We start from the raw sequence: 13,978 nt of genomic DNA on the forward strand, positions 1-13,978 counted from the left end.
TTTACTGGTTTAGCTTCTGCAGGCAGTGCATGGGCCTACATAAAACCTCTCCTGTGAAGGGCAGCCTCTGTGGTGTGGGTGTTCCAGGATTTCCTCCCCCCAGTGCAGCCTCAGCATAGTTCTCAATGATGATAATCACTTCAGAGTGTTGCAGATGATAAACATGTCTGATTGTACTCATCTTGCTTAGCTCTTAGCAGCAATTGCTGGCATCACAGTTCCTATGTATACATCTTGTTTGGGGTAGAACAGGGGATGCTGAAGGTGGACTTAAGCTGTAATGATGGAAAATTAACTTACAAGAGGCATCTGCCCAGCTTGGAGGCAATGTTTATGGGGCCTGGAGGCATCTCTGGGAGGCTGAGGCAACAGTGATGTGAGGGCTTGATCCATCTTTGACCCAAGTAAAGTAAATTACAGCTTATAGAATAGTTAGGGTTGAAAAGGACCTTAAGATCATCTAGTTCCAACCCCCCTGCCATGGGCTTAATGAAATTGGGCCCAAATTGTTCAGTTCTTCTATAAAACCAGTAGGCTTGTGTTCAGCATCTAGTTCTGAAATCATAATCCTGCATAAAATGGCTGTGTGCCTTTTCAGTCTGTTTCTTAGCCATATATAGCTTCTATAGCTGGTACCAAAGGAAAGGGCAGCGTGATTTGATGTTGCTACTCCAGTAGGTTCCCTGATAACCTGCAGCCCCAGTGAACTGGGCAGTCCCAAATGATAGGTAAATATTATGCCCTTGCACTGGAGGCTGGCACTGAGGCAGATAAGGGGGAGCAAGCTGCCATGAGATATTCATCTGATTGTCTTAATAAATAGAAAATGAGTTGGACAGTCTGGATTATGTGAAACCCCTTTTCTTTTGCTGTGCACTTTACTGGAGGAACTGTGTTTTATCATCAGTAAGTACGAGCTCCTAGAACTGTTGATTCTGATTGTGTTTTATAGCGGGTATTCTGTTACATACCCAGATACATCTTGTTAAATGGTTCATGTTAACTGAGGCCTCCCTTTCTCTGTGAGTTGGCAGGAATTTGCATGACATGGTGGGACACCACCTTATGAAGGCTGATCAGCATTTCTGTGAGTCAGCAGAGGCATGAGTAATGTGTGGTTCTCAGCTCATAAGGAACTACTTCTGCAAGTGATAAAGGTGAAGTGTTAATTTGAGCCAGCTGATACATGCTCTGTTACTCTGCCTTGCATTAAATTGTCTGCAGATGTGGATTACAGATGTTGCAGATCACCCAAACCACCCATTATGAGATGAGTTGGGTTTTCTTGGCTGGTTTTCTTGGTGGTATTTAGGATCTCAAATAGTTTATTTATCCATGAATGGAAGAACATTACAATTGTGTGGAATGGATGGATTTCAGTGCTTGGAAGGTCTCATTTTTAGGCTTACAAGCAGATGCAAGGGTTTGTCCCTTTATTCTCCTGCATACATGGATAATAAGCACGTCTGCTTAATCTGAAGACTTCTTTACTTATCTTGGAGCTAAATAACTTGAGCTCTTGAGGAGAAAGAAATCTGCAATGTGGTTCGTAGAATCATAGGATGGTTTATGTTGGAAGGGACCTTAAAGACCTCTAGTCCCAAACCCTCAGTGCTACAAGCATCATTTGGGACCAAGTTTCAAGCAGAAGCTTTTTGCTTCTTAGAAGAGCCGATCGCTAAGACAGCAGTTACAGTACCTGACACTGTTTGCCTGTGTGAGTGCACTGGCAAAGGTTAGACACATGCTCAAGTGTGATTTCAAATTTGGTTGTTTTTTTCCCCTTGGTTATTGAAATATTGGAAGCTTTGAAGGAACACTGAATGCAGACTGAATAAACCCCCTGTGTCACATCAGTTTGACATCAGTTTGGAGTTGTGTATCTAGCCCTGTGGCAGAAAAGTGCTTTATAAAGCAGCCTGGCCTGGCGTCCTGAAAGTCTGGTTGCTTGCTGGTGGCAATGCCTTTGAGTAGTACTTTGGTTCACAGTTAATACTGCAGCACTTAACTCTCATTGAGGAGGTGGAATGTTCATACTCCATGCCTTTGGGAACACAGTTTCTTAGAGCAAAATGAAGACAGTTAAATTGGAAATACTTGGGGTTTTCTGTGGTTTCCAAACCTTTCAAGGCCAGGTTGGACAGGGCTTGGAGCAACCTGCTCTAGTGGCAGGTGTCCCTGCCATTGGTGCTGGATAAGCTTTAAGGTCCCTTCCAGCACAAACCAGTCTGGGATTCTGTGATTCTTCATGTCCTGTGGCATTCCAAATCAAGTTATGTAAAAACCCCACTTCCTAGATAGAGCTTTTAATGATGCTTCATGGGCCATCGGGCTCTGGCCTGCTCATGCAGGCTCAGTCACAGTGTTGGAAGGACCGAGTGCTAAATAAACGTTCTTAACCCCAGAGCAGTGGCTATGTCACTTTCCTGAAGGAATGAATCTCTTTAATTAGGAAGACAGTGAAGTTTATTTTGGGATTTGCTTTGTTTCCAATCTGGGATGTGAACTTCGGTGCACTGTAGCTTAAAACAAGTCCTGGTTCCAAAATCCCATAGCTGGGACGGTTCCTGCTCCAGCTGTTGGCAGCAGCTGCAGCATGCTCCGTGCTCATCCTTGTGCCCGCCTTTGCCTGGGAAAAAGCAATCCATTTAAACAGGGAGGAGGAGCCAGGAATTGTTTTGATCTGAACCAGTAGCTGACTTGATGTGCTAACCACATGTTGTCTCTGTATGTGCTATCTTAAAGGCAGTTTAAGTTCCGCTTAATTCGTGCAAGTGCAGCTTTTGGAAGCACCGTGAAAGGTTTGAACAGAAATTGTCAATCGCGTTTGAACTGCAGCAGATCAGCGCACATCAGTCAGGTAAATGTGCCTAACCCAGCCTCAAAACTGCTGCTCCTGAGAACAGGGTACCAGGGACACGTTATCCTCTCGTTTGCCCTCTCCTGGTACCATGCTTCCTTTGGCCTAACAGACTAGATGATGTGGAGAAGCCAGAGGATTTTCATTTCCATTTTCAACTGGGGTTTGCAGGATTAGAGGGGAAGTCCCCAAATGGGGAGAAAAAGGGAGAAATCGCCTTTTTTGCACCCTGAAAATGAAGTTGCACAGTGCCTGGCTGGAGCTGTAGCCAGCACAAGGCTCCAGCAGAGCAGCTTTGAAGGGGGGGTAGATTTGGTGCCTCTGATGCTTCCCAAGATGCTTGGAAGTGGGCATTTAGTATAGTGTGGTGTTCCACTGCTTTTTGTGTGGCTTTGTTGAGACAGGTTTAGTGTAGCTGTTTGCTTGCTGGGTTTTCCCTTGTACTGCTTCCAAATGGCTGTGTTTTATCACGGTTTGAAGGCTGCGCTTGATTGTGTTAATCATTTGCTTTAGCATGTGTGCTAGTGGTGTCGTCGCTGCAGTAGAGGCTGACACCCTTCTTGTTAGCTTTGAAACACGTTTTAGATCTTTGTGTGGGTTTCACTTCCAGGTTTTTTTCCAAACACGCAGATAATTCCTCAGAGTGGATTTCAGTGGCTGAAACAGTGCAGTTTATCTTGGGAAGTGGTACAGAGGTGAAAAAGAGTAAAAGCCTTGATGGGATAACTGGCCTCCAGCTTGCTTTTCTCAGCTCGGGAAAAGGCAATAGGAGGTTATGGCATTAATAGGGAACAGAATATGAAGCGGGAGTAGGTTTTATGTGTTTGGAAGCAGGGGTTTAGTAAGGAGTCAGTTTACAGTGTGGCTTACTAGAGTATGTCATGAGTCAAGCCAGAACACTGTGAAGATGCAGCAAGATCTGGTTCTTTTCCCACATTCTGCTTAGAAGAGGGCTCACTGGTGTGCTGTAAAAGAGTGGGTATGAAAAGCATCGGAGTGGGGTTTTAAGGAAGGAGGTGCTGAGTCTCTTGGGTGTAGCTCAGTTGTTTTCTGAGCTCTGCATGGGCTTCTTCAAATACATCATGTCTATTACAGTCATTTGTGTTTCAAGTACGTGCCTGAGGTGATGGGAACCTGATGGAGCTCTGAAAACATACTTGAGTTTCTTGGCTTCACCCAGGAAACGCACATGAGAATATAGCCAGAGGGCAGGATCTTCACAAAGACTCGGAACAGCTTATTCCTGAGTGAGTGTTTATAAAAAATGCAATATTACCAGTTCTGGCAAAGCTAAACCCACAGTTTTCCAGTGGAGGAGTAGGAGGAGGTTGATGTCTGCCTACAGTCTGGATTGGTTTGCTTTCAAAAGAATGCCATAGTAGCTACAAGGTTCTACCTTGGTTTAGGTCCCAGCGATTGGAGGTATTGCACTAATCCTTCACATGGTGTGAGGGGATATGAGTTGTGAGCATAGCTTGTGTAATGGAGATAATCAGTGTAGTCATGCTGATGATCGTTTAACCCCTTGCAGACTGGAGGTGACATGTCAGACCTTTCAGACTTGCAGTAACTGTTAACTTGGCAAAAAGTTGAATTCAATGCGAGCTTGCTTGAGGTTTGCAGCGTCCTTTTGGTCGGACTCTCTTGCTGCTGCTCCAGTGTGATGAACGAGTCAAGGATGAAGTGTGGGACAGGCTGCCTGGGAGGAGAAGGTGAAGGAATGAGGGTGAACAGTTGCAAACCTTGGGACGGTGGAGATGGATTTGCTTGCTTTCTGCTCCCTGCAGACTTGCAGTTTATCTGCGAATGGCAGTCAAAGAAAGAGGCTTTGTGTTATAGTTACTCACTGAGTCTAAAGTTCATCTCACAAATGAGTCTCCAGAATAAATATTTTCTCCTTCTGCAGGTCTCCTGCTTTATGAAATGCCTTGTTAATAGCAGGTGCTTTTCCAGTAGGAAGCTGGGGAAGGAAACTGGTTTTTAATAGTCACATACTACTTTTTTAACTGTGATTTTGGAGGCAGTTTTGAGATAATGGCAGCCCTGTGTCCTTCCTTCTTTGCTTTGCTTTCTCTCTGCTTCTGCCCCATCCATATCCCATCCCTGACAGTGTTCAAGGCTGGGTCGGACAGGGCTTGGAGCAACCTGGTCTATGGAAGGTGTCCCTGCCTGTGGCAGGGGATTGGAACAGGACACATGCCCCATGAGGGCAGGGAGAGAGGCTTTCACACAGATACAACCCAGGTGTTGCCACCCAGTGTCCTACTCTAGATTCTCCATCTCGGCTATTAGGAAATAAGCCTTTCTATCTCAGTGGATCTATTTGCAATTGAAATCAAAAGGGGCCCCTTTTCACTGTTTCCTTGTTGCTGTAACTAAGGCTCTCACACTGGTTCCAGCTCAGCATTAATTCCCTTGGAGAGCATGCCTTGGATTGCATGAACATTTTTTTGACGTTTGACAAAAGCCTTGTTTAAACAAGTTAGATGTGCATCAGGCTAATAAATATAAACCCCATCAGATCATTCCTGCTGTGCCGGTCTCTGGAGAGCGCTGTCTCATTTGTGTATTTTCCACTAATCATCTCCAAATCTTGCATGGGTGATATCAACTTAGGGAAAGTGGCCTTAGCATTACATATGGTATAGGCAGGGAAAAGGAGGCTCTGTTTTGACAACCACCATAGCAATCTGAGAGACATGACTTGAGCTCTAAAAAATGTTTTTAGCAATGTGTTGCATAAACAAGTCGTAATCTCCCTGGTGGAGAAGGGAGATGTTTTTCTAGATGTACTCCTCTGCAAACATGCTGGGCCCGTTTTCCATAGCCACAATTGAAAGAAGGGAAGTAAAGCTGAATGATCATCTGATGGCAGAGCACAGGTTGTGGGTGATAAGCAAGGAAGTTGAGCCAGGAGTCCGTTTGTAAGTATTTGAGCTTTGATACTGCCTGTTTTTGTGTGAGGGTGCTCTGGCTGCACCAGATGGTTCAGGACAGCAGAAGAATGAAGCATCCTTGGTTGCACTGTTGCTCACTTTACAGTCTGGTCCAGCACTGTTTGCTTGCAGGTGACTTGAGAGGGAAGAGTAGGTGCGTAGAAGGGCATTGGCCAGGCTGGATGGGACTTTGAGCATCCTGGTCTAGTGGAGGTGTCCCTGCCCATGGCAGGGGGTTGGAACTGGATGAGCTATAAGGTTCCTTCCAACCCAAACCATTCCGTGATTTGCAAGCTGATCTCACCCATTTAACCGTATTGACTTCATCGTGGCTGCATGGGTGTGACAGGGGGTAAAGTTTGCCTCTGTCTACATTAATCACACTTACAGCATGCAACCGCCAAGCTGAGAAACTGAGAATAAACTCCATAGACAGATGGATAAATGATGTATTGGGGAAGGGTGGACTTGGCTTCTCTGGGGGAAGTCTTGTCTCACATTCAGTGAGTTCTTTAGTGGGGGAGAAGGGAAATGGATGCTTTTGATGAATGAAAGAATTGCTCTTGCTTAGAGACTTGAGCTGAGCTGCCACCAGATAAGACGGAGGGTCCTCTGGTGTACAGAATGTCCTCAAAAGCAGGAAATTGTGTATAAATACGTATCGTGTATAAATAGTTGATTCTTCCCCTTTGAAAAAGCCCAGCAGTAGGTCTTGGAGGGATTTGTGCTGCAGCAAGTGTCCTACTCCATTATAGCTCTATAATAAATGTAGTAAACAACAACTACCTGTGCAGGTTGGACGGGGCTTGGAGCAAGCTGCTCTAGTGGAAGGTGTCCCTGCCTGTGGCAGGGGTTGGAACTGGATGAGCTTTAAGTTCCTTTCCAACCCAAACCATTCTACCATTCTGTGAAATTCCCAAGCCCCACGGTGTATTTTGGGCAAGGCTCACTCATGCACTGATGAGGTTGCGTACCTCTTCCCATCACTGGTCCTCCTTTTGTTTCCATGGCAGCACAAAGGATAATGCTGTTGCAGCAGCCGGTTGCTGCTGAAAGATGGATTAATGGTTTTGACCTAAATATCTATTTAATATGGTTCTGTGTTACAGGGCATGGGGTTTCAGACATCAAATATATGTGGGGCTCTAATGAGCTTTGGCTGAGGTGCCTGATGCCTCAAAAAAAGCTGATCTCAGAGCAGTTTTCCACCTTATAAAGAGCAAGTAGGTATTGTCAGGAATAAATCTGACCAATATCAAACGTTTATGTTGGAACTGTAGCAGCTCTTGGGTTTTTATCCTTTCTGACAACCTAAGGGTGGATGGGGAAGGCTTTTAAATTGCAGTTCACAAAAATCTCTCTTGTTTTCAGATGGTAAATAAATTCATATGCAATGTGTGTATTAATCCTGTTGATGAAGTGTAAATACAGTGATGTGCGTGATGGGACGTCACTTCCCAGCACTCACCAGAGCCTGGCTGGATTCCCCAACTGAAGCTTTGCAGAGAAGGGCTGGGAAGGGACAGGACCACAGTGCAATTCTGCTTTTTGGTCAGACTGCGTAAGGAGAGCATCTGACACTTCTGAATCTCAGGGTGGAAATAGGGAGATGTTTGGAGCTGTGTCATTGCAGCAGTGATTTTTAATTGGCTTATAGGAGAGAGCTCTATAATCTACACTGCACCTGATACAGGGCAGTCCCCAGCACGAACACAGGCTGGGCGAGTCTGGATGGAGCAGCCCTAAGGAGAAGGACTTGGGGGGTGTCGGGTGAGAAGCTCCCCATGACCTGGCTTCAAGAACAAGGGCCTGTTGTAGGTACAGGACAAGGGGAATGGCTTTAACCTGTCAGAAGGGAGACTGAGATGAGCTCTTAGGCAGAAGCTCTTCCCTGTGAGGGTGCTGAGGCGCTGGCACAGGGTGCCCAGAGAAGCTGTGGCTGCCCCATCCCTGGCAGTGCTCAAGGCCAGGTTGGACACAGGGGCTTGGAGCAAGCTGCTCCAGTGGAAGGTGTCCCTGCCCGTGGCAGGGGTTGGAACTGGATGAGCTGTAAGCTCCCTTCCAACACAAACCAGGCTGGGATTCGATAATATGATGAAGACAGTTTGAACATGTCATGAAACAACTTCTGGTCTCCTTATCAAAACCTGGTTCATGCGCCATCATTTGTGTGGCCATTGAAGTACCCAGCTAACCAGCATAATTCTACTACAGATGACTCTGAAAGTAGTGATTTATTCTGAGTTAATCCCAAAACCCATAGAAGTTAAGGTGAAGAGGTCACATACTTGCAGATAGAACATGACAAACAAGCTTTGGGATTTGCCTTTTTGGTTTTCTTCTATTTTAAATGAAGAGAGCTAACTTAGAGTGACATCATGACTATAAAGCATTGGATGCATCGAACTGCAGCATGCAAAGCACAAACCGTATAGTCCCCGAACACACTCTGCTGCAGAAAGAAGAGCTCCACTACTGCATGTTGATTTAAACATATTGGAAGAGATTTGCATAATAAATAGAACCACATGTATGATGCTGATCAACTGGGGTCTTGTTTGCATTACTTCCCAACTTTGGAATTCAAGTGAACTCAACCTTCACAGCTAAGTACAGGCTCTACATATGAAAGGAATGACTTTCGTCAATAATTAATCACAGTTGTATGTCCTGTTCATTTAACTTCTGCATCAGTGATCAAAGCTTCAAATACGCATGGTGTCACTCATTTCTTTCTCTTTAAAACATGCACCAGGAGACAGTTGAAGTTGCATTTGCTTCATCAAGTTTTATTTTTCCATACAATAGCATCTGTTTTTCTTCATATTTCTTTTTTTCCTTAACATTTCCACTACTACATGTACAGTTTCTCTATGCCACTTATGCATCACTGTGCTGAAGCACAAACTACAGAATGATCTTTGGCTATTTTAAATCCTTAGCTCCAGCCAGAGGAACCTTCTGGATTAGGTCCAATAGTAAGAGCCAGGTGTACATGCTATATTGTTCCCCATGAACACTGTGTTGTGGTAAAATCTTGGGATCTGATGGCCATTCTTGGCAAGATCTGTGTTCTCCATGGCATAGCACTGCAGCAGGCTTCCAAGAAGGTCTGAGTACTTCAACACTGTGTATAAAACCCTGCTTAGAATAAGTTTCCAAACAAAGAAATCCAAGTTTCTGTCTTCAAACCCAGGACCAAATACTAAAAACTAAATAAATACCAGCAAACCAATGTTACTGAGGGACAACAGGGTCAGTTCAACCATCCGTGGTTCAAGAAGAGAGGAGGCACGTCCCATATGCAAACCGGAGAAGTTTCATAGCAGTTATAGAAACAACCACAACAAAAGCCTGTCTGCTCCCATATCTGATTTTTAATGCTGGAGGCCCTCTAATAACCTAAATGAACTCCATTTACTGCTGTAGGCAACAGCTGTAAAGCAGCTCATCAGCCCACAGTAAATACTTCCAGCTGGGGCTGATTAGGTTCACACCACCCTTGCCATCCATTGGATCCCTCCTGCTCCAAAACTCCCCAACAAGCCAACCAGGTCTGTTGGTTAATTAAAGGATAAGAGCCTCAGCTGCCTCAGCACCATCACAGCAGCCCACAGCCCTACCATCAGCAGTGTGAGCACAGGAGCCTCTGCTTCACTCCTTGCACTGCTTTTACTCCACTCACCTTGTTTTGTCCTTTATTGTCATGGCTGTATCTCACCCTTGAGTGGCAACAGAGTCCAAAGCCCAAGAAGCTCATGGATTTCGTTTTTTTCTCTCATTGAGATGAAAATGTATTGGCAAACCTGTCCACAAGGAGGGATGAGCAAAGAGCAGGCACATGTCTCTGCAGTAGGACATGAAAAGACTTAAATCTTCCATGATGCTTGGAAAGCTTCTTAGGAAGAGCTTCCCTCAGGCTATTCTGAAGTCCCTTTGCTACCCTTTTAAATGGGGGAAAGCTATGAAAGAAATAAAGAAGGAAGAAGCCAAGGGATTCCTTTGGAAAGCCTCAGCAAATCTATTTTCTAAGAAGAGGAGCCCTCAAAAACATGTGAATGAAGTTAAAGTGCCAACAACTGCATCCCTCGCTGATCCCCCCATCAATAGCTTCTGCGTTACGAGCGATATTCAGTTCCTTCCTACTTCGGAGATAAAAACCCGAGAGCGAACAGGTAGAGAAAATATTCTATATGTTCCCACTTGCCCACAGTGATGCAGATAAAGCCACACATCTTTCTTTTGGAACCATATCAAAGCAGCCCTTTCAGACTGTATTTCCCAAAGCTTGTGTGCTAATTTTCTCAGCAAAGAGGGAAATGAGCAGCTTTTGGGTTGAGACTTGTGCTACTGCTAAAACATGCATTTTTCAGAGGAGGGGTGATCTCTCAGCAGTTAAAGTCAAACACCAGCTCTGTTCCAGTACAGTACGGTAGGAAAATATTCCATTATTCCATCATGCTTATTTTTAAGCTTTGCGTAAAGCAGTTGAAAGAGTGTGTCAGGTTCCAAAAGGCCGTTTTATATATGAATTGTCTTATTCATCATCTGTCTGTTTAAAAAGAGAAGTCTGCTTTTGATATGGATACTCTGTGCTCACGTATGGTTGGAAGCTTAAATTGTACTGGCAAGGGAAGATGACCCCATAGATCTTGTGGTAGAAGTTTAGGGATTTTGGTTGTTGAAGAGGCAGTGGAAACCATCTGTAATTTCATTGCCAATTGAACATAGTAATAATGTGAAATTTTAGTTTGAATGGGTTGGATTGAGGTCATCTTTTTCCTTAACAGGTGTGTTTTGGCAATTAAATGGTATTTCAGATATTCTCAAGTATTCTGGATGCTCAAAACCTGTGTGTGTAGCAGTAACCATGTACCTAATGAAAAGGAACACGCAGCTTTGTCAAGAAGCCCAGTGCTATCTCAAATTAGTTTCATTGAATTTCTCTTACTCTATAGCTGATCCAGAATTAAGATCCAGGTATTAGAGTGGGAAATATGGGGAATCATCTCTTGCTGTCTGAGACAGTTTGTTTTGAAGGTTGTTGGGTGGAATTGATGCGTTTCAATAAAGGAACGACCACGCAGGAGGAATAAATCCATGCCTTAGACTGGATCACTCTTCCTCTCTGCAGCTGCCATCTTTCTGCTCTTGTCTTTTGGCCTCATGGCTTTTTGTAAGTTTTCCTTTCATTTCCTCTCCTTCCTGATTTAGCCTGTTAGAAGTTACAGACCTTACAAAACGCTATCTGTTGTTTTGTTTCTTGAAGAAGTGATGGAGCTTCTGATCTTGTTCCCTTTGTGAGTCTCCCCCTTGGCTTAAATGGCTTTTTGCAGTTCTCTAAGGTGGCAGTGATTTGCTCACTTGTCTTTTAATCTTCCTATTTTATTGAAGCTTGTCAACATTGATAGTGTTCTCACACTCACACACACACACACCCCACCAGTGAGGTGTAATGCTTCCCTGAGACTGATGGTTTTCCTTGACTCCGGAGAATCTGGCAATCAGCTGAAACCTCCTTGTGTCGTATGACCTTGGCTTGTTCTGCTGCTGAGTTGTGCAGATAAAAGGGCCAGTTATCCAGGTATCCATCTTTTGCACATATTAACGAAGGGAGGAATAACACATGCACAGGTATGGGGAAAAGAGGAACAGGCATGTTCAAATTGTGCTATGCAAATGTTATATGGAATCATACAAGTTATAGTTTTGGAGTTGTCAGGAAAAAGTTTTTTTACAGAAGTGCGGAGTATGAATGGTACTTTGGGTTACGAAGTGAAACACGAGTTAGCTTTGGTCTGTTATGGATTTACATGTAATTAATACCTAGTAAAAACTGCTTAGTGGAATACTACTAGGATAGTGTTTCTTGTTCCAACATTTTGCATTGTAAAATGTGCATTTTACCTGTTAGCTCTGATGTGATGCTGCTGTGAGATGGAGGCTATCAGTGAAATTATAGGCTGACTAATGAGTTCACTTTAGAGGAGAAAAAACATGAATTCAAGGCATCAGTTATATAAGTACACGTTAGTTGATACCTTTACTGGGATTAAACATGCAGATTAAATCACTGCTTTATATTTGTGAGCCTTTATTAGTGTTCCACAAGATCAGCGAGTCAAGTTACAGAAACATCTCGTGGGACACCTGCACTTCATACCATGAGGAAGTAGGTTTGTGCGAAGGGAACTCTTTGGTTTGGTGGCCTCTCATTATGGTCGCTTCTTTCCTGTTGTGGTTGTCTTTAGTTAGGCACTGGGAAAGCTTGCTTATAGCTGCTAGCTTAAGTTAGTGAGGATACCACCTGGGGTAGGAAATTGCTTCCAACTTCTTCATTTTCAAAATGAAATATCCTTTTCCTGACTGTTATATCGGAGGGGAAGCAATGCCTTGCAAAACCTTTGCTTGCCTATGGGCAGCATGGTCAGGAATACTTTTCCCCTCTTATTTCGTACTTCCCATACCCCATTAGGAATTGATTGTAACACTGGGACTTCATTCAGTGCTGTTTAATTACTCTAGAGTTGCATCTGATCTGCTTGGGAGGAGGGTTCTGTGCATACGAGACACAGACCTTCGTCTGGTTTGCATGGTTTTGGAGAGGGTTCGGAGTAGTGCTGCTTGGATTTGTATTTTTATTGGATTTGTATTGGAAATATCATTTTCCATTTGTTTTCAGTCCTTTACAGAGGGGAAAAAATGATAAATGGTTTTGGAGGTAGAAAATTGGAGCTTTATTTCCCTTTGTTTGGTGTGGAGTTGTTGATGAGATTGGACCTGATGCAGTCCTGAGGACTCAGTTTCTGTTGGGAGCAATGAGGAACTGAACTTGCCAAGTTTTGCAGAAATCAGCCCTCTCCAACCCCCAGTAGTTTTAATTCCATTTTATAGTGAATGCCTTTGTGGTTTATTCCTGTCTGCATCATGCCACTGAAAACCAGCATGTTTCCAGAGGAAACAGATACTGTCCTTTAGCTGGGCAGAGGTGTTAGCACTGCTGCTGGTAATTGCAGTTGTTTACACTAAGTAAAAAACATAATGTTTTTAGAACAGGCAAATAGTCTCCTTTATCTGGGTGGTGAAGCCAATGCTAATGGTGGCAAGCACACCTGTAGTGTGATGAGCAGTCTAAGGCTGTTCTTCTAAGGAAGAAATGTGTTGTGGTAGATGGGAAACAGTTTCACCATAAAGAGTCTTTTCATAGCCCTGAAGAACTGGAGTTAGTTTGAGCATGCCAGTGGAGATGATAGAGCTCAATTTGCTAACAGAGAGCAGCAGAATGGGTATGATCTATCCAAACCCATAATGTTTTTCATGTTAGACTGTGACTTTGCTTTCATGTACCCAGCACATGATATCCTGTGCAGCAGACCATGAAGTGTCATTGTACTGATTTTGTGCCTGTTGTCTACTTTTACAGATGCCTTTGTAAATAGCCAGGAATGGACACTAAGCCGATCTGTACCAGAGCTGAAAGTGGTGAGTTTCTATTTACTTCCATCTCTGATAATGTTACATGCAAGTGAAAATCTTGTAAGCTACATTAATAATACATAGAAAATGATTTTTCCTACAGAAATATCTGCATGAAGTTTGTGTCTTCTTATAATCATGCTTCAAAGATCTGTTTATATAGTTTATATCTATATTTTATTGCTGTTTTGACTTGTTTGGCTACTCCAACGAGGTGGTCTTTTCAGTAGGGAACTCTTCTGTAAGAGGGGGAAGTGGAAGTTAGTTAGGTGATATGTAAAGTTCTATTTATCTCACCTTAGGAAGTTTTTACAGTGTTTTGAAGGCATAAATGTCCTTTTTCCTCTCTTAAAAGAATTCAACTGAATTTATACTGAATATCAGAAAATCCCAATATTCTGGAGGTTCATCTGTATCAAAGCGTACATTTTGCTATAAGAATGAAGAGTGAATTAATAGCTGCTCACAATAACTTTGCACTTGGCCAAGCCATTTTCCATATGGGTAGAAGAAAAGGCAAAAGTAACACGGAGACAAATTGGGGGAATTTCCCAGAGTTGCCCTTTTAAGTGCTGTGAACACAAAGGCTGGGAGTGAGGGCTGAAACCTCCTCAGAGGGGCTATCAGACCAACAGCACAGGGTTACTGGGGCCAGGTCACTGTGATACTTACCACATGGAAGTCCGGATTTCAACACAATCAATTT

The 13,978-nt window shown here is 43.6% G+C and overlaps 1 protein-coding gene across 2 annotated transcripts in view; it reads left to right on the plus strand.

Annotated features, from left to right (window-relative positions):
* Nucleotides 1-13,978, plus strand: part of AGAP1 (ArfGAP with GTPase domain, ankyrin repeat and PH domain 1) — a 320,627-nt gene that overhangs the window by 78,829 nt on the left and 227,820 nt on the right. For both annotated transcript variants that reach the window (XM_080632007.1, XM_080632008.1), the window contains exon 2: nucleotides 13,220-13,278. In XM_080632007.1, coding sequence (XP_080488133.1) covers nucleotides 13,220-13,278 — 59 coding nt within the window. The remainder of the gene's footprint in view (nucleotides 1-13,219; nucleotides 13,279-13,978) is intronic.

The sequence above is a fragment of the Psittacula echo genome, assembly GCF_963264785.1.
Source record: "Psittacula echo genome assembly, chromosome: 20".
Classification (NCBI taxonomy): Eukaryota; Metazoa; Chordata; class Aves; order Psittaciformes; family Psittacidae; genus Psittacula; species Psittacula echo.